Source organism: Mustela putorius, unplaced genomic scaffold (genome assembly GCF_011764305.1).
Source record: "Mustela putorius furo isolate JIRA1106 unplaced genomic scaffold, ASM1176430v1.1 tig00000129_pilon_pilon_pilon, whole genome shotgun sequence".
Taxonomy (NCBI): Eukaryota; Metazoa; Chordata; class Mammalia; order Carnivora; family Mustelidae; genus Mustela; species Mustela putorius.
Window position 1 is genome coordinate 39,480,604 of NW_025421290.1, and position 22,689 is coordinate 39,503,292.

General features: G+C 44.2%; 3 protein-coding genes across 8 annotated transcripts in view; 2 read left to right on the forward strand and 1 right to left on the reverse strand.

The window, feature by feature from the left end:
- Positions 1-5,218, forward strand: part of MIDEAS (mitotic deacetylase associated SANT domain protein) — a 70,283-nt gene extending 65,065 nt beyond the window's left edge. For all 4 annotated transcript variants that reach the window (XM_045072582.1, XM_045072570.1, XM_045072577.1 and 1 more), the window contains 2 exons: positions 1,063-1,259; positions 1,651-5,218. In XM_045072582.1, the coding sequence (XP_044928517.1) occupies positions 1,063-1,259; positions 1,651-1,831 (378 nt within the window). In that variant the 3' untranslated portion in view covers positions 1,832-5,218. The remainder of the gene's footprint in view (positions 1-1,062; positions 1,260-1,650) is intronic.
- Positions 5,219-6,722: 1,504 nt separating this feature from the next.
- PNMA1 (PNMA family member 1) lies at positions 6,723-8,587 on the forward strand. The gene has a single exon (XM_004739311.3). It carries the CDS (start codon positions 6,724-6,726, stop codon positions 7,783-7,785), a length of 1,062 nt encoding a protein of 353 aa, XP_004739368.1. The 5' UTR covers position 6,723; the 3' UTR covers positions 7,786-8,587.
- Positions 8,588-12,757: 4,170 nt separating this feature from the next.
- Positions 12,758-22,689, reverse strand: part of DNAL1 (dynein axonemal light chain 1) — a 35,025-nt gene continuing 25,093 nt past the window's right edge. For all 3 annotated transcript variants that reach the window (XM_004739312.3, XM_013058856.2, XM_013058863.2), the window contains 3 exons: positions 21,190-21,316; positions 19,122-19,262; positions 12,758-15,992 (listed from right to left, as the gene is read on the reverse strand). In XM_004739312.3, the coding sequence (XP_004739369.1) occupies positions 15,952-15,992; positions 19,122-19,262; positions 21,190-21,316 (309 nt within the window). In that variant the 3' untranslated portion in view covers positions 12,758-15,951. The remainder of the gene's footprint in view (positions 15,993-19,121; positions 19,263-21,189; positions 21,317-22,689) is intronic.

Here is a 22,689-nt window from a genome sequence, read left to right on the forward strand (position 1 = left end):
AGTAGGGATGGGAAGGGCCTATTAAGGAACTACTGTGAGAGTTAAGAAAAAAAAAAAAAACAAGTATGTCGTACACTTGCGCTTTCAGCCCAGACTGCAGACTCACAGCTGTCTCCTCCCTTCGGAGACTTGGCTGCGCTCCTTCTCCGGGAGCTGTGCTCTGTGCACAAGCTGCATGGAGTTCTGCTGACTTCTGTGAATACGTCCCTGTGAGGGTCAGCCTGTGCACAGACATGACTCTCGATGGCCATCTGAGGCTTCCCTGACTCAGAGCCCATGATTCTGTGTCCTGAGCAGCACCTCTCCAGCTCTGTGCCACGGTCCTCTGCTCTCCATCGTCTGCTTGCCTGCTTGGTTATTTCCCTTGATGGCTCCTGTTGTCTGTCCCATTCACTAGACTTCGAGCTCTCTGAGAGCAGGGGTTCCTGTCTGTCACTTCTGTATCCCCAGCACCTGGCATAGTCATGTGGACTTGCATCTCATTTATGGAATTCAGGCACGAGTGAATGGGCTAAATGACTGCAAACATGCAGACATCATTAATGGAGACATCTAGGCCTCCTCGTCAGGTAGATGCATGGGGAAGTCCTGTGGCAGCTAGGGCTGTCGCACAGAACAGCTGTACCAACAGCTTTGTAAAGATTGAGTTGGCTACGGGGTATCTGGGTGACTCAGCTGTTAAGGGGACTGCCTTTGGCACAGGTCACGATCCCCGGGGTCCTGGGATCGAACCCCACATCAGGCTTCCTGTTCAGTGGGGGGTCTGCTTCTCCCTCTCCCACTCCCCCTGCTTATATTCCCTCTCTCGCTGTCTCTCTCTCTGTCAAATAAATAAAAATTTAAAAATCCTTGGGCGGGGGGCAGTGGGGGAAAGAGTTGGCCAAAGACTGGAATCAGCTGCCAAAAAGACGTGAGTCCCTTATCACTGAAAAGATTCAAGTAGATTCCAGAAGGCCATTTGGCAGGAGCGCAGGACCTTCAAGAGCCCTCTGTTCCCTGCGATACTAGAATTCAGGGAACTCTCTTTCGCAGTCTCACCTGTCCTGGTCTGATCCTCTCCAGGCCAATGACGTCCTCATCCTCCGGAGCCATGAATCCAATGCCCCTGGGTCTGCTGGTGGCCAGGCCTCAGAGAAGCCAAGGGAGGGCGCCGGGAAGTCACGGAGGGCACTACCTTTTTCAGAGAAGAAGAAAAAAACGGAGACATTTAACAAGACCCAAAATCAGGAGAACACTTTCCCTTGTAAAAAATGTGGCAGGTAAGATGGTGGGCCCTGCCTCCTCTGGGACCTAGCAGAGTGGCCACCCCTGGGGAGGGCAGGGAAAGCTGCTTTCGAGGGGAAAGGGCAGAGGTAGTGGGAGCTCTCGCCTTGCTTTCCGATTGGCAACGGGGGTTTCTAGGGCAGTGATGTCACCTGGCGGCTCTGAGGAGAGGGATGATGGGGCTGAGTCAGGAACCCATCTCCCCTGGAATAGGGGTGGGAGTGAGTGGGCCGTGTGGCCCGAGCGCATCAGGCAGGGCCGGGGCGCCCCGGTGGGGTGCGCATTCGCACACTGCACAAACACACGCGTGCACGCGCGCTGTCGGGCCTGCTGGCCCCGGGGAGTGGGGCCGGCCCTCTGATTTGAGCCCCTCCTGCCCCGCCGCAGGGTGTTCTACAAGGTGAAGAGCCGCAGCGCCCACATGAAGAGCCACGCCGAGCAGGAGAAGAAGGCCGCCGCGCTGAGGCAGAAGGAGAAGGAAGCGGCGGCTGCTGCGGCCACCGCAGCTTCCAACTCTCCCCACCAGCCGGCCCTGCGCGAGGAGAGCGGCGCGGGGGAGCGGGGCTGACGGCCCGGGGTGGGGGGGCCCGGCCGAGAGGGCGCCCCGCGGCTGGCCCGAGCCCCTGCAGCCCCCGCAGCCCCCGCAGCCCCCGGGAGCCGCCAGAGGGAGCGCCCAGAGACGGCGCGGACTCTGCTCTGCCGAACCAGACAATAAAATAAACGGCTCTGGTAGTTACCAAAGGCCCAGGAGCAGTCTTCAGGGCTGCAGGATCCAGTTCTCTTGCATTCGGGGTCGGAAGTCGTCTTCACGCTCTCCTGGAACCGCGGAACAGCGAAGGTCCCTGCCGGCTGGGGCTGCCCCTCGGGAGGGCCGTCGCCGCCACCCACGCCGGGATGTCTGCCACCCCGTTCCTCTTTGTGTGTCCCCGCCACCCCCCCCACCCCTTCGGTCGTGGAGAGCCAGGCAGGATGGTTCCCCTCCCCGAGGACATCCGAGGTGGCACAGGTCCTGCCCCCAAGCCCCCGGCCAAAGGGACTCCCCTGGAGGGAGTGTGGCGGTCCTCTCTGAGAGGGAGCTCAGCCTGGTACCCGTGCTGTCCCCTGTATGACAAGGGCCAGGCCTACGCTGCTCCAGTGACCCAGTCCTCAGGCCACCTCCTCTGGGAGGAGAGCTGCCGGAATGCCTAGAGGTCAGAGGACAGGTGCCTGTCCCTTTGCTGCTGGCCCGCAGCCTGCTGGGGCTGAACAGTTTCTTGAATAGGGGTGGGGTGGGGGTGGGGCAGCGTTCCTCTCCGGAGCCGCCCCGGAGGGGCTAGGAAGGGTGCAGAGAGTGGAAGCTGCTGGGCTGGGCTGGAGGGAACTCTGAGATAGACCTTTGACTCTCCTGCTTCCCACCTTTTTGCCAAACACCTTTGGGCCCTGGAGGCTGCAAAGGGAGCTTATCCGGGGCCCAGCCTGCTCCCCCTTGGTGCGAGTTCCTTCCCTGCCTCTTTCCTGCCCTTGGCTGCTCCCCTCTATCCCCATCCCATCTGGTCTAGTGCAGCCCCCAGTCCTGCCTGCTGGAGATTTCTGGATCCTTCCCTGGGAGGGCGAGGTCTCCTAACCAGATTGGACAGGAGCCTTCATTCCTTGACTTGTGTCATTTGGGAGCTATTTATTTATTCGTAATATTTAATTTTTAACATCCTCTCAGGGACCAGGGGCCTCCTGCTTTACAGAGGCCCAAGTGCATTTATCCCAAAACAAGGCACCTTCTTGGCATCCACCCCACCCCCCATTCCTAAGACCCTAAGGTCCCTCACCTCATTGCTCTGGAAGCTCTTGCCATTAGGAGTGATAGTAGCACTGAAAGAGGGTAGAAAGGTGTAAGGTGTCACCAAAGCCACACACAGACTAGCAGAAGCAAGGGAGCTCAAAGGCAGTTCTTAATTGCTACCTCTTCTCTGGCTGTATTTTCAAGTTGCCTGAGGGGATTGGCTGGAAGCCAGGATTCTGGCCTTGTTTCTGGCTTGACTGAAGCCATATTTGGCATGGAGTCACTGAAGTGAAGGGCTGGAAGTTTCTAGGGGCCCCAGCACTTGCCAGTCCTGTAGGAGGGCTGAGTTACTTTTCTATCTTGTTATTCAGCCTTAGTTGTGTTAAAAGCTACAAGTGAATGCATATATATGACAGGTCAGCAGGTTAGGAAGGAGCTAAAAATTCTGCCACTCTCCTTATGAGATAGCCAAAAGGCGCCTTGTCTGATAGGGAGTGGGGAGGGAGTTTCTTTCTAAACTGCACTAACAGGTGTTTCTCAGCATTCATTGATGCATTAATATGGTTCTTCAGGACCCCAGTGATGGGAGTAACAAAATTCTTCTCCCTGCCAGACTCCAGGAAGCTACCTACATCTTCAAGTTCCCAGTTAATTTCCCCCAAAGGCTTCTTCATGGTCCCAAGACTGCAAAAATCTGGCATACCCTCCGGAAACAGGAGGGTGGCAAATTTAGGCTGTCTTCTCAATCACTTGTATAATAAGAGTGCCTTCGCAGCTTTGCCCCAAAGTGCTACTTATGTTTCCCGAGGTTTTTTCTATTTCGGTAGTATTTAGTTTCAGGCTCCTCTGTAGACACATGGTAAGAGGAAACCTCCTTCGTTTAGAGTAATTCTCCTATTCTAAGCTCATAGAAACCAGACTGGGTAAATGTTGGTGGAGAAAATCAAGCTGGTACCTGTGTATTAATTCCACCAGACACTGTATTTTAGAAGGGCTCATGCTCCATGGTGGAGTCCTATCTAGAATATTTGGTGAAAGTTAAAACGTGTAGCGGGCAGATGCCATTGTTCCAAGTGACATGCGAACAAAGTAGGTGCAGCCATAGGAGTTGGGACAGGTATATCCTTTATGGTGCTTTCTCCCTGTGAACACAATTAGCTCGTCTTTTGTTCATTCTTTTTCTTACTGTCTTCTGTTCAGAGCTGTTTGCTTAAAGAAGTTAAATGACAAACAACTCCGGCTTTCTGATGCCCTCCCCACGCCATCTCCCATATCCATCTTCCAGTCTCCACCTACACTTAGCTAAGGGCATGAAGCTAACCTAGTGCCTGTGTTCCAGACCATTTCTGAGGTCTCTCACCCACCCAAGGAGACTGTGCTTCAGCACACTGTCCTCCATGCCTTCCGCGGCCCCCCTCACAGCTAAGGGACACCCTCATCCCTTCTGCCACCCCCCCTACCCCTGACACAGAGGTTGTATGTTGCTTATGTCGAGAGAGATCCCCTATATTTAACTGCCTCAGTGACCTGACCTCTTTCTTCTCATGTGCCAGATGTTAAGATGAAGGAGGAATACAACACATACTCAAGCCTCAGCTATTTAAATATATTTTCCCTGGGGCTATCTTTTTTCGAATGGTATTTATTACCAGACTGGCAAGCCTAAATCCTTAGGTTTACAGGAAGTATGCATATTTTTATATAACAATTGTATGTCCTCCCCATGTTTTGCTGTGTTAATATTTGCCTCTAACAGTTTGCAGCTGTTTCAACTTTCCCTCATTTGTCTCTAAGTTGAAGGCCTTGTTTGGAGGGGACAGCACAGGAACAGCCTTGACAGTCTGTAATTATTGTACAAATATTTTAATAGCATATAAATAAGTATATTCCTTTTATTTTGGAAAAAAATGATCAGACACTGCCTTTTGTGTGTTTGCTGCCTGTGGCACCCTTTTTTAAAAAGACTGTTACATATTAAAATAGTGTGTATATATATATATAAATATTACCTCTTTTGCTGTACAGTTGTGATAGACCAGACTGAAGATTTTATTTTTTGTGTGCTTTTTATAAAAAAGAAAAAATAACACACTAAAGTAAATCTTGCGGATGTGATTGTAATGTACCTATGTAACTTATTTACTTTTGAATGTTCTTCTGTATCTTTAAACCTTTTATTAAATAAGGTTTTAAAAATTCGGAGTTGAATTCTGTGTTCTTTTGGGGAGATTTTCACCACCCGGGATTGAGGTTGGGTGTCTCCGTTTTGCTTGCAGGGGATTACTTGACAGTTTTGAACTACAAAGATTCTCTTTTATCACCTTTTTGTCAAATGATGCCAGGACAGGGGGGGGGGGGGTACAACAAGCTAGCGTGTCTGCCTGGCTACAAAGATTCCTGAAAAGATACAGGTATTTTTACAAAATTTTAGACAAGGAAAAGTCTCAACTCAGTGTCTCACACAAAAATATGTACAAAGCACACTTCCCACGGGTTAGTTTCGTGGAGATGAAGTAGCGAGCGTGCAGAAGGCAATCAGGTGGACAAGCGAAGCCGGTATTTTTCCTACGCAGCGGTAGGCCAGTCTGCTTTGACGGACGTCACCTTCACTCCACTCCTGAATTTTCGTTTAAACACGGTGCTTTGTTTACAAAAAAAAAAAAAAAAAATTCTGGAAAATGTGAAAAAGGAAATGCGCCTTCAGAGTAAGCTGTGCCCGGAGCGCCTCGCACCATGGCAACCGCTCGACCCCCGCCAACCGCGGGAGCGCGCGGAACTCGCGTCCTCAAGGCCGCCGTTGCCATGGCTACGCCCAGCCGCGGGGGCGGGACCTGGCGGAAAGGCGCTCCGGGAGCCGGCCCCGCCCCCCACTGCGGCAGGAACGCCTCCGAGGGCTGCGGGTCGGACGACCTGGTGGCGGAGCTGCGCCACACCGCCGCAGCCGGTTGCAGCCGGCGCACGGCTGCCCCTGCCCGCCCCTGCCTCCGCCACCTGCAGCGTCGTTTCCCCGTCCTTCTGGCGCGTCCGCTGCCTGGCCTGTGTCCTCGGTCCTCAGACGCCCTCGCCGCCTGGAGCCATCACCGCGTCTGCAAGGAAGCCGCTTGCGGCCTGGGCTCGCCGCCGCCGCCGCCGAGACCTCAGAACTGTCTATTCCTTCGGGGACGACACAACCTTCGTCTGCACAGCAGCAGCCGCTCCTCCGCCTGAGGGCCGGCCTCCGACCGCGAACGCCGCGGGATCGTCTCCCGGGAGGTGCCGCGGGTGTCCGGCGCCCCGGCTGCAGGGAGAAGGCGGCCACGCCCCGCGGCCACACCCCGGCGCCCCTCCAGCCCCGCGGTTCCAGCCTTGGCCACCCGCCCTCGCTCCTCGCCTTCCTTCTTCGCGGCGACGCGACCCCCTGCCTGCGCGTGGAGACCCCGGCTGCGGACCCCGACCGGAGACGCCAGGTGGCGGCGGACGCGTGACCGACTGCCTCAGCCTCCCCGAGGCTTCGCTCCGAGAACGAGCCGACGGACTGACTTGGGGGGGCGGGCAGCGAAAGGACAAGAGCAGGATTCTGGTGTCATTTGTTAATTGTGATCGCGTGAAGCTTGCCTCCCTCGGGCATATTGGGGCGAGTGTCGGCAGCTGTTCTGAGTCCTAGAGCACAGGCAGACACAGCCTAATCCGTATTTATAGAATTGGGGCCCGTGATAGTTGGGAAAATGGCGATGACACTGTTGGAAGACTGGTGCAGAGGGATGGATGTGAACTCCCAGAGAGCCCTGCTGGTCTGGGGGATCCCAGTGAACTGTGATGAGGCTGAAATCGAGGAGACCCTCCAGGCTGCGATGCCTCAGGTGCCCTATCGAGTGCTTGGGAGAATGTTTTGGAGGGAAGAGAATGCGAAAGCAGCCTTGTTAGAGCTCACTGGCGCTGTCGATTACGCCGCGATCCCCAGGGAGATGCCGGGGAAAGGAGGGGTCTGGAAAGTGGTCTTTAAACCCCCGACTTCCGATGCTGAGTTTTTAGAAAGGTTGCACCTCTTCCTGGCGAGAGAGGGGTGGACCGTGCAAGATGTTGCCCGCGTCCTTGGCTTTCAGAACCCCGCTCCCGCCCCAGGCCCAGATATGCCTGCAGAGATGCTAAACTATATTTTGGATAACGTTATTCAGCCTCTTGTTGAGTCCATATGGTACAAGAAGCTGACGCTCTTCTCGGGGAGGGACATCCCGGGGCCCGGGGAGGAGACCTTTGATCCCTGGCTGGAACACACTCATGAGGTTTTAGAGGAGTGGCAGGTGTCTGATTTAGAAAAGAGGCGGCGATTGATGGAGAGTCTTAGAGGCCCTGCCGCTGATGTCATCCGCATCCTCAAGACTAACAACCCTTCCATAACCACTGCCGAATGCCTGAAGGCACTCGAGCAGGTGTTTGGCAGCGTGGAGAGCTCTAGGGATGCGCAGGTCAGATTTCTGAACACTTACCAGAACCCGGGAGAGAAGTTGTCTGCCTATGTCATTCGTCTGGAGCCTCTTCTGCAGAAGGTGGTGGAGAAAGGGGCCATAGATAAGGATAACGTGAACCAGGCCCGCCTGGAACAGGTCATTGCAGGGGCCAACCACAGCGGGGCCATCCGAAGGCAGCTGTGGCTGACGGGGGCTGGGGAAGGGCCTGCCCCTAACCTCTTCCAGCTGCTGGTGCAGATCCGGGAGGAGGAGGCCAAGGAGGAGGAGGAGGAGGCTGAGGTTGCCCTCCTGCAGTTAGGCCTGGAGGGGCACTTCTGAGGCCCTGGAGTGGGGCTGTAGTGCAGATGTAGATCACAGCCGATTTCCTTGTCTCCGTGCTGTCTTACAGGTGTGTCTCTTAGTTGTGAAGACTTCGCCATGTTCTCTTGTTTTGGGGGGGGTGGAGGGAGTCAGGCCTGGGTATTCGGGTAACATTAGTACCGCCTCGCCAGTGAGCACCCTGCCCTGCTCCAAGGGAGTGGTACTGGCTGCAGTGCCAAATACAGACCTGTCCGCAGGAGCTCAGCTGTCCTTGTGGCAAACTTCAGTTGTAAAAAAACATGTGAATTCGTGACATGTCCCATTGAGGCAATTAAATGTGAAATTGCATGTTCAGATGTTCAGCGCAGGGCCTGGCAAACGCGAGAAGTGTTCAGTAAATACAGGAGCTGTTGTTAACTAATACCGTGAATAGTTTTTTGTGTTTACAGTAAATTGCTCCTCATTTACATTAATGGAAAGAAACGTGACTTAATTAGATGCTACTTAGTTATTCAAACAAAGCGAATTTCTTACTTTTCATCTTGAAACATCTGGATCAGTTTAATTGAAGAGTATTCTGAGACTATGGAATGGGGTGTTAGAAAAATACTGCAGTTCTAGAATTATGTAAATCAATTTTTCTCTGTACAAGATACAGATATAAATTGCATGGGGAGGTTAATAAGAACCGGTTACAGTATCTGTTCCCCCATTTCAAATATTTGTCATTGAATAGTAGTTCTTGTTCATGCTGATTCTAAGTGTTCTAAATTTGAAGTTATCAAAATACATGTAAATGAATAAAAGAATTTAAAAAAATTCTGTTGTTTTTCTGACATGTATACAAAATTTCATTGTAATTAAGCTCTATATTCTCTTAGGAAGACTTCCCCATGTCACTAAAACAAACAAACAAACAAACCAGTTACTTTATCTTTAAGCTTTATAGCATACTACGTTAAGTTTAAATTGCAGAACTTTTTAATGTATTCCATTTTTGCACGTTTTCTACCAGGCAAATGTTAGAAGGCTAAATAGATATAAGTAAATATTAACTTACTATACAATGTTAGGAAATCCTGAAATGAGGCTCAGGATGCTATCTAGCAATGCTTTTTCTCCCCTTTTATTTATTTATTTTTATTTATTTTATTTTTTTTTAAAGATTTTATTTATTTATTTGACAGAGAGAAATCACAAGTAGTCGGAGAGGCAGGCAGAGAGAGAGAGGGAAGCAGGCTCCCCGCTGAGGAGAGAGCCCAATGCGGGACTCGATCCCAGGACCCTGAGATCATGACCCGAGCCGAAGGCAGCGGCTCAACCCACTGAGCCACCCAGGCGCCCTTTTTCTCCCCTTTTAAATCCCTTTTCAGGTAAAAATGTTTTGCTACAGGAATTCCTCATACCTGTTTAAAATGAATGCTTCAGATTTATAGCAGTCCTTTTATATGAAAATGGTATAAAGAGGGACAGTTTAAAAACATGCTTGACTGCTGGGACGCCTGGGTGGCTCAGTTGGTTAAGCAGCTGCCTTCAGCTCAGGTCATGATCCCAGCGTCATGGGATCGAGTCCCACATCGGGCTCCTTGTTCCGCAGAGAGCCTGCTTCTCCCTCTGACTCTGCCTGCCACTCTGTCTGCCTGTGCTTGCTCTCACTCGCTCTCTCTCTGACAAATAAATAAATAAAATCTTTAAAAAAAAAAAAAAAACCATGTTTGACTGAAGAGAATCAGTGACTGAAGATGTTTTGTCTTGAGATCCCAATAAATCCAGAAATAGTTACATGAACATAAGAATTCAGTGGGGTTTTCCCCTAGTAACAAGGCTTTAAAATTATAGCCAATCTATTTAACAATCATAAGGCAAAAAATTATTTATAAAGGCTAATACTGATATACAGTCTACAGATTTTTCTGCATACTCACTTATGTCCTCATCTGCCATGTCAGGTCTGTTCCACGCTCACAATCTTCTCTCCAGAGATCTCCACATACTTGACCCTCACAACAGATACCGAGTCTTCGCTTCCCCCACCAAACATGGCCTCATTCCTCCACTCCCCAACTCATTCCCATCATCTTGGTGGCATGGCACTGGGTACACACACCCCACTTACTTCTTAGAATCTTATCTGTACACACACAGCCACTCCCACCTCCCCCCCAGCACTCCGTCCCCACCCCCATGCATACACTGCAGCAGTCTCCACCGCAACCATACGTTCCCGTCTCTCCACACGTACACACACATGTGCTCCCACTGCCGCTTCACACCAACTGGCCACCACACATATACACACATTCTCACCCACACATACTACATTCATAACAAAAATAATGAGTTCATTTTTTTCACCCAGTGTTGCAGGCATCCGTCTACGTCTGTACATAGGGATACACCTTCTTATAGCTGCAGAGTTGACTAAATTTTAGAAAGAAGGGTTATCACTTAGGATTCTTTTATTATATATAACAATTATATATCTACATATACATACATATATATTTAATACAATACATATAACAGTATACATGTCAGGATTCTAGACATCCACCCTTTAGTCTAGAAAATAATGAACTAAAAGTAATCAGCTGTTTCTAATCTGAATTAAAGTTTTCTCTTTATAGGCTCAGAGACTAAAATCTGCTTTTTAAAGGAGGACAGCAGCAAGAAACATCCTTAAAACCAAAAAACTGTGGAATAAAGAAGTAGAAACTGCACTACAGTACCATTCTGAGACCAAAATTATATTCAGCTGATAGTGCAGAATACGTGCTGAGACAGCATATAATGTTACGGCCATTCCGTATGGAAATTCCGCAGGGAAATGCTACGCTCTTCCCTACTTCTTGTGTATCACAAAGGGGCTGGCCAATGTCAGGTTATCCCAGACCACACATCAGGGGCCTGTTAACCAATCTTAACCTCCCATACCACTAGTGAGGAGAAGACTAGGACTTGTCATGTGCAGTAGTAACTTGCTCTCTTGGGAAGCACTCTTTCCAGGATACTAATCATTGAAACGGTGCCCAGAGAACTTATGGTGAAGACTTAGAAAACTGGGACAGGAGACTGTCCTATAGGGAGAAAAAAAAAGCATAAAGAAATGAGTCAATCTCTCCCCCGCTTCTCTCATGCACACGCACATAAGCTCTGTGGAATGTTTGACCAAAGACCAAATTTCTTCAGAATTGAATGTCATTGGAAGTTGTTGCTCTGTACTAGCTAAAAGTAATGGGTCATATAACCAAAAAAGATACAAATTATTTTTTTTATAAAATAACACAATTTATTACTATTTTAAAACATGTCTCACAAAATAACATTCAGAAACTCAACATTTCTAAATAATTTAACACAATAAGTTTAGTCATAAAGTCATGCTACAAAATTCCTGCATATAAAAGATTATTACCAAAGTATTAATAGATGTTAAAATGTTCTTCAGAATGGAGTTGGTTCTAGAAGCCAAAGATTCTGGAATGATGCTCGTTATCACAACTGACACCCTGGGAGAAGTAGCTAGCTGTATGCATATTCTCCATAGCTACTGACTCGCCAGTCCTGACGGAACTGATCCCTCTAGGCGACAGCACCTCAGAGGCAGGTACCCTGTGACAGATCCAAGAAGCAAAGAACTTCCCACCCTTGTAACATGAGCCACAACTTAATTTAACCAACATCTAAATTAATTTTGCAAATCTAGATGTGGGAAAGATAACTCACGAGGTTTCTATTCTGAGAGGATTCTACTTGACACATTCCCCAGAGGGACGACTGTCAATGTAGCGGATGTGGAAGATGACACCAACAAGGGACACAGGGAAATCCTGACTCTGATTATGTCAACAGACAACTACTGCGCAGGTGGGCTTAGAACGAGCAAGGATGAAGCTGGATTCTCCAATACCCACGTGCAGGCTAGGTATTTACCTATCTGCCCTTTGGGAGTACTTTCCACCAACATCCAGTTTATAATTTTAAAGTGCAAATCTACTGCAAAATAGTTCATTCTCCCCCACTCCCTTGTTAAATTTGCTGGATCAGAATTTGGTTGGCTGGTTCCCCTCTATTTTAGCCCAATATGGGAAATTTACTAGAATCCAGTTATGACTTCTCCAAGTGGCAAGAGAAAATTTTTCTTAGTTTAGGAAAAAAGTAAGACTCTGTCTCGGTTTTTTCTTTCAGTTTTCTTCCTTTGTAGTCATTAGCTTATAAAAAGGCAGGGATAGAGATTTAGATGTGGGATTTCTGAAAGTTCAGTGATTTTTTTTTTTAAACACACCCCCCCTTTTTTTTTATTGCGCCTATTTTATGGTTTTACAAAAACAAAAACCAAAACCTCATGCTGGAGTGAAGATAAAGGAATACGGTCAAGTTAGCTGTGACGGAAGCACTAAATCCATTACACTGAATCTTGCTTTATATTTAATTTTTCACAGCCCCTTTAAGCAGCCTAAATAAAGAAAATGTGTGTCAAAGGAATAAATTTCAGTTAAAGAATAACTTTCAGTTCAGAAATTAGTTTCCTCCCTTTACCAATACTTACAAAGTAAGGTCTTCACAAATTGAGAGACTGTGGTCAGAGAGACACTAACTACTCATATAATCGATACTTTGACACTCCTCTCCCCACACACACATCAATTTTTAAAAGTTAATGATTAAATCCAAACTTTCTAGACCCTACACTTCTTCCATTTAATCTTAAGAAAAACCCAGGTAGAAGATTCTGGGTCAGAGAGATAAACAATCTTCCATTCCACTTACACATCACCGATTTTGAGAATAAATCAACAGTTAAGATTCATTTCTTATTCCTTGTTACTCTACTTCAGACCACTGGTAAAAGGTATAAGAAGAAGTGTCTATTCAAGCCAAAATTTCTTTTTCCTCACAAGAACCACATTTAAGTATCCTATAACTATACCGAGTTAGTGACCATCATGATCAGACATTCCTCTGATCACATTCAAAACTGGTGTCTACAGTATTTAATGACTGCTACAGTCTGGAAAATTCTATGCATTAGTGGACAATGAAGGAACATTTAAAGAATGAACACTTAAAGAATGATCCATTTTCTAAAAGCACACTCAGAAAGTTCAACTTTAGAGATAAAGAAAAATCTACCATAAAGTTGAGTTCTGTTAGAGTGATAGAGAGGTAGGTTAATAATTACTGTCCTAAGAAAAGCAAGAGTGCTAAGAAATAGAAGTTGAGACCCTGATGAAAAATATAAGCTGAACCTTCCAGCCCTGAGTTTCTAGTGTTATATGAAAATTATTAAAATGACCATTACCAAATAAAAAAACACCAAGGACCATTTTCGTTCCACCCATGATTATTAAATACGGCACCTTCTCACATATAATAACTGAGGTGGCATATATGACAATGGAGTGAAAATAATGCACCCTGGACAAAAGGAATGTTAGTATAAAGCACTGGTTCTTCACCAGGGGCAGATTTGCTCCTATGCCCCTGCCAGAAGGGACAGATGGTAATGTCTGAAGACATTTGTGGTTGTTACAACTAAGCAGGGGGTACTGCTGGCATCTAGTGAGGAGAAGCCAGATATGTTGTTAAACATCCTGTAATACACAGGACAATATCATCCAACCCAACGTGTTAATAGGGCCAAGACTGAGAAACTCTGATTTAAAGGAATAAAATCCCATGAACAGAGAACACAAAAACCTTTCAAGGTCTTGACCAGGTAATATACCCATAAGCTTAGAGTTAGGGAACACAGAAAAGTTGAATTCTTTGTAGACTAAAATCAAGTTACCTGTGAAAAGTTAAAATACTGAACTGATTTTAGAGCTCTACCATCATTATGAGAATAGAAGAAATTTAAATGAGCCACTAAAATGGCATAATGCTTTAAACCAGGAGCACAGAGAAAAGCCATTCCAAGTAGGTCAAGTATATAATCCATAAACCAAAGGGATTTAGTATCCGCTAAATTTTCCAGTAAAGGATGATTTAAGGAATGATTGGAGAGAATGTTCAGAACGTACTCATACATCCTATCTTCCATTTTCTAATGGCATGGATTCTGATTTTTAACTCCATGAAATGGATGCATAGAAGTCATTCAAATATTTGCTGAAACTAAATATTAATTTTGTGTGAAATGGACACAGAAAAGCACCTTTCATTTCTTTGAGAACTATCAGTGATTAAAGACATTAAGAAACAAGGAGAAGCTGAGAAAATTAGTTTCCATATTATAAAATTCAGAAAACCACACACCAACACTGTAAGTCATTTTACAGATTCAATATAAAGTCATCCCTTCCCATTACATTCACTTCCAGAGTAACTTTTGAAAATATATCCATAAATTGTAAAATGGCTTCAAGCTTGCCTACTGGGTGAAGTGTGAACTACAACTGAACTACAACCGAAGAAGATCGTCTTCCCTCCTAGTTTGGGGGACTTAAACATCACCACGGGGAATACTCATTGTCTACAGTTCACAAAAGAAGTACCCAAAGGCTTTGAATGTATAAGCCAGAGTAAAGATTTCTTCCTATCAGATTATGAGGAAGAACAAAAAGGAAGCTAAAAAAAGTGTTGGACTCATTTTTCCTTTTGCTGTTTATACTTAGTATTGATTGTCAAAGCAGTGGTCCCTTTAGATCAGAGTGACTCAGAGAACTCATGTAATTCCCACTTAATGATAGCTGAAATTTTCTGAAAGCTAGGACTATGCAATCACTTTTTAAAAAAATGACTCTCCCCTCTGACTGATTTTACACAAGTAAATGGGGAAATAAGAATCAGTCTCTGGTTGAGGGACTTTAGGCACAATTTGGCAGAGCGTCTCTGACTTCTTTTCTGCAATCTGTGATTCAGTCATGACTTGCTATGAACTTCCTCTGGTTACTGACTACTGACTACTATACCTGGTACTTTCCAAAAAGATTTTTTTTTTTCCTTACAAATTCTAAGCTCTGTATCCAACTATTGCTTTGCAATTTTGAGGTTAAGTCACCTACCATGCTTCATAGAGAAGGCAATCTTCAAAAATGTTGCCATTTGTCTGGGATCCCATAATGAAATACCTCTTCTCTTTTCCCTCCATAATCACTTACATAATTCATTTTAAGAGCTGTCTAACTTAGAAACATTCTAAAAATATATTTTGAGATTCTAAATTTAATCTACTGAAAGGTATCAGATGCAGTCTTTTAGGCTCTATATTCTAATTTATAGCAACCACTTCTCCCAACATGAGGGTCAACAGAACAAAGTTATTGGAGAAAATTTTGATATATATGAATAGCCAACATTTACACTAGGAATTCAAATATAACTACTGTTTACATATATTCCCTTATATAACATATAAGGGACTATAAACCAAAAAGTGTGCCTAAAGTCAGGTCCACATGAATAACATGACCACAGCAGTGGTCAAAGGAATGATCATGGCCGTCATTTTCACCACTGACCCGGACCACAGCATGACTGACTGTGCACAGTGACTCAAGTGGCCAGGCATGCAAACACAAGCTAAATTCCAGTTGACAATGCACATGTTTTTTAGAAAAACAAGTAAGTAAATATAACATGGGCTATAAGGCCTCCAAGATATTAATTTTTCCTTTTTCACCACAGCTTTTCCAACTGGGCTTTGGGAGTCTTTGTTCTAGGACTGCTTTGTATTTCTTCTAAGAGGAACCCCTCCTGTCACTGTGGTGCCTTCTGAACCAAAGGCATAACACATTTGTGCTTCTGAGTCATAAGGACATAGACCTTCAGGAAAGATGGTCTACAGATTCAAAAGTTAAGTATCTATATTTAAATGCCTGGTCTGAAAAAAAAAAAAAAAACCTAAACAAGCTGAATAAAGAACAGTATTTGTTGTTCTTTGTTGTTAAAAATGACTGGTCTATAAAAGTTTTGTAGACGGGGCCACATAAGTACATAACTGGGACTGAAGACAAAAAACTGAGAATTTGAGTTTCTAAAAAAAGTACTAGGATGTATGAAGTTGGTGTTACCGTTTGGGGGGAGAAACAATAGGTTTAAAAAAAAGATAGGAATGAGAGATTTGTTTTATCTGAAGAACCTTTTGCCCCACACAGAATCTTTAAAATAGACAATTATACAAAACTTATCTATTGTTCTTATGACATTTAAATAAGTTAACACAAAGCAGAAAACGTGGTGTTAGTTATCTTCTTCCTCATCCTCTTTAATTACTGGGGTACCTAAAATGAAAAAGAAAATTATTTCTGGTCATTCTCAAAAGACTGTTAAAATTCTAAATGAAAATATTTTCCTATTAACTTGAGAAGCTATGAGATGCTAGGAAGTGTGCCATAATAAAAATAATTTCATAAAATAATCTTAATTTCAAATTATCCAAAAAGCCCCTCAGGGAAATTCTCAAATGGATTAATATAAGTACTTATGAATACGGCTCCCCAAATACGGAGTTGCACATGAAATGGTTACAGGCGCCAGGCAGAAAAATAAAGCCTGATCCACAGTAAAAACTTTGTATGTTAAACACAAAGAAATATTCTTCATTTTTCACAATAAAAATACAATCCCAGTGTTGCCAGAAATCTGAATTTTTATATTATTCTCCCAAATATTAAACAATAGGGACAAATTTGGGGGCGGGGGCACATCTGCAGGCTGTCACTGGGCCTAGGGCCACCCATCTCTGAGCACTGGCATTTGAAGCCTGCCCACAATTTGACCTCGATCCACTGTTCTGCCTTAACTCCTCAGACAGTCACCTTCTGCACCAGCTAAACTGATCAATTCACCGTCTCCCAAACTCACCGTGCACACTCTTACCCCTGGAGCCTTGTTCGACAGAGTTCCTCCATTTTGGAATGTCCCACAACTCGCCTTCCATCTAAACCCCACCCTTAGTAAGAAACCAATCCACTGCCTCTTCCTCTGTGATCCTTCCGTACACAACATTTATGTTGTTTATGTCAGCAAGCAGTTTCATCCCTCTGCACTCCCCACAGCATCTTTTTGCAGGGGGAGAGTGAACGTATTATTGGAGTATAACATCCAAAGTACAAAAATTACAGATCAATAAATATACACAAAGTGAACACATCTGGTAATCAGCACCAGATTAGGTAGAAAACATTATTAGAACCGCCAAAACTTCCTCAGGTCCCCTTCCATTCACTATCCCCCACAAAAGGCTTATTCTATCCTGATGTCCAACACCACAGGTTATTTTGCCTGTTTTTGAAATTGATATGAACAGGATGGCATAATATACATTCTGTGTCTGGCTTCTGTTACTCGACATTATGTTTGCATGACCCATCTATACTGTGTGAAATTTGTAGTTCATTCTTTCTTATTGCTGTTTAATATTACATTGTATGAATATGTCATAATTTATTCTATTGTTGATGGGCATTTGGGTTGTTTCCAATTGATAGCTATTAAAATAGTTCTGCTATGAACATTCTCATACACGTCATTTGGTAAACATATATATCCTTTTCTCTTGGGTATATAGCTAGGAGGAAAAGTGGGGTCATAACGGATATGTATGTAGAGCTTTCATAGATAATGCCAGTTTTCCAAAGTGGTTATACCAAGTTACATCACCATCTGGCAAGGTCTGAGAGTTCTAGTTCTCCATGTCCCACTAATATTTGGCATTATTCTTTTCATTTTAGCTTTTTAAGATTCCACAGTTCTGCTTATAAGCAACAGAAGAGAAGCAAAAGTAGGCAAATGAGCAGCTGTAGCTATCTCTGTTCTGGTCTATTCTACTAGGGTAGACTAAGCTGGTTCTCCTAGGGGCTGTTTGGATTGGCTTGAGGTCAATACTTGGTCCAAAAGCCTACAATGTGGCTTGGTCTATTCAAGGTCTACATGGGGGGTTCTGTTCCATTTTTAAAGGAAGGGTTTTATTTCCTGTAGGCAACCCTGAAAGAAGACAAATGACTTTAAATGGTTTCTAGAATCCAACCAAAGGTGAACGTTAAAAAGCTAAAGTTCAGGGGCGCCTGGGTGGCTCAGTGGGTTAAAGCCTCTGCCTTTGGCTCAGGTCACGATCTCAGGGTCCTGGGATCGAGCCCAGTATCAGGCTCTCTGCTCGGCAGGGAGCCTGCTTCCTCCTCTCTCTCTCTCTCTCTGCCTGCCTCTCTGCCTACTTGTGATTTCTCTGTCAAATAAATTTTTAAAAATCTTTAAAAAAAAGACAATAGGGCAAATATGTATTTGGTACATGGGATGATGATGATGATGATTACGTAGTTGGATATTGCTTATTTGTTTCTTCTAAATATTTTTCTTTCTCTCCATTCAATCAGGTAGCCTAGTTGGCTCTGGATCACTGCTACAGGGGCATGTGGAAAGTAGAGAAAGACCATCAGATTCACCGGCTTTTGTCTTTGAAAGGCCTAAGAAGATTCCTGGAAGACAGTTTGTGAGAAGATGCAGAATGATGTGGAAATAAAGGAGGGGGGCTAGTGATTCTCTTTAGATTAGAAAGGTTATTTCCCTGGGCTGGCAGAAAGAGAGAAGTCTGTGGATTCTGGAACAGTTGGGATCCTTGCCTGACTTCCTGGGAGGAGGTAAGATCCAGAGAAGTCTGGGACTATTATCATTTCCAGTTTTTAGCTTATAAAAGAAAAAGATTTGGTGAAATTAATTAACTAGGGATGCCTGGGTGGCTCAGTTGGTTAAGCAGCTGCCTTCAGCTCAGGTCATGATTCCAGCGTCCTGGGATCGAGTCCCACATCAGGCTCCTTACTCCGCAGGGAGCCTGCTTCTCCCTCTGACTCTGCCTGCCACTCTGTCTGCCTGTGCTCGCTCTCGCTCACTCTCTCTCTGACAAATAAATAAATAAAATCTTTAAAAAAAAGAAAAGAAAAGAAATTAATTAACTAGCATGATGACGAAAAAGCTATTAAGTGGGAGAAATGGAACTTGAACCCAATCAGTCAGGGATAGCTACAAACATTGACACCTATCTTAAATATTGGTTAACTAAAATGAGAGGATGGGGGTAGAGCGAAAACTACAATTTGGGTCCAGCTGTGCAAAAGCGACTGCTTACCATTTATGTCTAGTTATCCTGCAAAATAATACCTGCCTTGAGAACAAGACCAGCTTTCTTGAAAGTTTCTGGTCTAGGGATGACCTTATACCAGTCTTAGTATGCTAGAAGGTGTTCATCTCACCCTGGCTCGACCCCGGACGGTAAAATTTCCTATGGAATGAAATGGCTTTGGAGATTAGGAACAAGCTATTTCTTTTTTAGTTTTGTTCCTTTTCATTATTCCACGTCACAAATTCAATCCCTATACCCAAAAAACATTGTCCCAACCTCGCCCAGAGTCACTCACCATCCAGCTTTTTCAGTTTGGGAACTCTCTTGGTGGCCTCTTCAACCCAGTTTCCATCAGCAGAATGTTTCTCTTCCAGGGGATTGCCTACAAACACCAGGTCTTCCAGACATGGCAATTCTGCCAGCTTTACAAATTCAGCTACAAGTACAAGGAACACATTCCATATTAAAATGCCAAGTTGTCCTGTTACAATTTTGGGGGTTGAACTCGAGTATGTGTTTGTGACTATTCAGAACCCTCAGTGTGTGACAAATCGTTCAGAATGATTTGTTGGTTAAGATTTTGAAGAAAGTAAGGGAAATTATATCATATGAAGTCATTCTCTGAAGACATTATTGAAAGGGAAGGAAAAAGAAGACATACCTCTTCTATCTTTACCCTAGCCTAAGGATGGGGTAAGAAAAGGAGATGAGGTTCAGAATCACAAAGACAGTAGCAGGTCTTCTCTATGCTGTACAGTGTGGGTTAAGTCAAACTGCTTTTGTCTCTACCCATTCCCTCATCTTCGAGTTCTTTTTTTTTAAAGAGTTATTTATTTTTATTTGAGGAACGCTTGGGTGGCTCAGTGGGTTAAAGCCTCTGCCTTCGGCTCAGGTCATGATCCTAAGGTCCTGGAATCGAGCCCCGCATCGGGCTCTCTGCTCAGCAGGAAGCCTGCTTCCCCCTCTCTCTCTCTGCCTGCCTCTCTGCCTACTTGTGATCTCTGTCTGTCAAATCAAAATAAATAAATAAATAAATAATTTTAAAAATTAAAAAAAATATTCATTTATTTGAGTGTGTGAGAGGGAGCAGAGGGAGAGGGAGACAGAGAATCTCAAGCAGACTCTCCTTTGAGCGTAGAGCCTGATGTGGGGTTCAAACCCACGACCCCGAGATTGGAAGTTTAACCAACTGAGCCACCCAGCCGCCCCTCATCTTTGAATTATTCTTTTTAAGATTTATTTATTTATTTTATATATAGAGAGAGTGGGTGGAGGGGCAGAGGGAGAGGGAGACAGTCTGAAAGAGACTCCCTGCTGAGCACAGACCCTGCAGGGCTTGATCTCACAACCATGAGATCACAACCTGAGCTGAAACCAAGACTCCAGAGCTTAACTGAACAAGCCATCCAAGTACCCCTCATCTTTGAATTTTCAAGGCACTGCATTCACACACCTATGGAAGAACTCATTACAGTTTTATAATTATTAACTTATAATAACTATAAGCTGTAATAGCTATAATAGCTATAATATAAGAGCCTGGCACAGTCCATAACACTGAACAGGGCTTTAGTAAATGCTGAATGAATAATACACTGTAAGAAAACAAAGTCAGGGCGCCTGGGTGGCTCAGTAGGTTAAAGCCTCTGCCTTCAGCTCAGGTCATGGTCCCAGGATCCTGGGATCAAGCCCCGCATCGGGCTCTCTGCTCAGCAGGGAGCCTGCTTCTCTGCCTGACTCTCTGCCTACTTGTGATCTCTGTCAAATAAATAAATAAAATCTTTAAAAGAAAAAAGAAAACAACAACAAAAAAAGAAAACGAAGTCATATAGATGGCAAATACATCTTCCATCCAAGAATTATTAAATTTAAACTGATTCCATTCAAAAGTTAGGAAAGAAAGACTTTATTTAAGATTATTGCAAGATGCCTGAGTGGCTCAGTTGGTTATGTGGCTGCCTTTGGCTCAGGTCATGATTGCAGGGTCCTGGGATTGAGCCCTGCATCAGGTTCCCTGCTCAGTGGAGAGCCTGCTTCTCCCTCTCCCTATGCATGCTGCTCCCTCTGCTTGTGCTCTCTCTCTCTGTGTCAAATAAATAAAATCTTTTAAAAAATTAAAAAAAAAATCTGATTCCATTCAGCTTTTGGACAATAATTTTTTTCCATGATGAATAGGACCAGGATCTATTCAATTATAATCACTTTAAGTAAATATTTAAATGTAAATTTTACGCATTCAGCTGAAAGGCTGGAACCCTGTGTGCATTTAAAGAAATGTCCCCATTTTGCATCTTGTTCTCTATTTGGGCGATTTTCCATAAATAGGAGGTAGAAGAGCCAATGAAGAGCCAGCTTCAGCTTACCCCAGTCTTTTACGAGGTTATTAGACATGTAGAGAATCTTCAATTTCTTCATTACATGGATCCCTTTCAACTTCTCAATAAAATTGTAGGAGATCCATAGTTCTTCTAATGTGTCCCCTACTGCTTCCTGAAAAAGAAAGCAATTTGGTTTACAAGCTTATTTTTAAACATCAAGCTTTTAAAAAAACTTTTCCTCTGTCCCCTTTCTTATAAACAAAGGGGACAGAGGAAAAGTTTTTTTACTTTTCCTCTGACAATGGCCTTCAGAGTGAACTGAAACACACCTGGCCACTAGCAGGAGAGCTGAAGGCAATGTGCAAGTTATTTTCTCATTAAAAAGGCAAGTACAACATTTTCTTCCTCTCCTCAAACTGATCTAAGAATAGCTACTGAAATATCAAAAGGGGAAATAACAGCAATATTTTATCACTTTTATTGAACTGTATAGATTTCAAATTATTTCCCTGTACATTTTATTATTTGATCCTTATAACATTTAAGATAGGCAAAGCAGGTTACTTGATTTCTATTATAGAGAGCTTAAAGGCATTTTCTAAGATCACAATGTTATTAAATAATAAAGCTAGGTCTAAATTTCAGGGTTTTTTTGTTTCAGTATTTACTACATAAACTTTCAAACACAAGAAGTTGGAAGAATCTTACAACAAAGGGCACCTGGGTGGATCAGTGGGTTAAGCTGCTGCCAGGTCATGATCTCAGGGTCCTGGGATCGAGTTCCGCATCGGGCTCTCTGCTCAGCAGGGAGCCTGCTTCCTCCTCTCTCTCTCTTTGCCTGCCTCTCTGCCTACTTGTGATCTCTCTCTGTCAAATAAATAAATAAAATCTTTAAAAAAAAAAAAAAAGAATCTTACAACAAGTATCTATGCATCTACGACCCAGACTCTACCATTAATATTCTACTATCCCTTTCCTATCACATATCTGTCCATCTAACCATCCACTATCCATTAATTCCTCTTCTTTTATTTATATAAAATAATCAAAATTTATTTTATTATTTTTCTTCTTATTTTGATGTATAAAATTCAGCTTAAAACCCACAGGCTTTCCATTATGGTATAAAGATCACACTGGATCTCAAATGCTAGATTAATCAATGGTGGTACAAAGACTCTTCCTTCCTTTATAGACATAAGACAAATATAATGATTATTTCTCTTTATAAAAAAGAAATGAGGGGAACCTGGGTGGCTCAGTCAGTTAAGTGCCCGACTCTTGATTTTGACTCAGGTCATGATCTCAGGGTTGTGAGATCAAGTCACATATCATGTTCCATGCTGGGCAGGAAGCCTGCTTGGGATTCTCTCTCTCCCTCTCTCTCTGCCTGTCCCTCCACTAAAAAAAAGTGCTATGCAGGATCAATTATATGCTCAATTCCCTCTTATCCCCAAATAATTTACCTACAACCACATGGTAACATCTAGACTGTGGGGCCTAGGTCTACGTCCTGGTAATTTTCCCTTCAAAGAGCCCTAAAGA

Coding starts and splice junctions, on each gene's coding strand:
- PNMA1 (XM_004739311.3), top strand. CDS start 6,724: ATGGCGATGACACTGTTGGAAGACTGGTGCAGAGGGATGGATGTGAAC.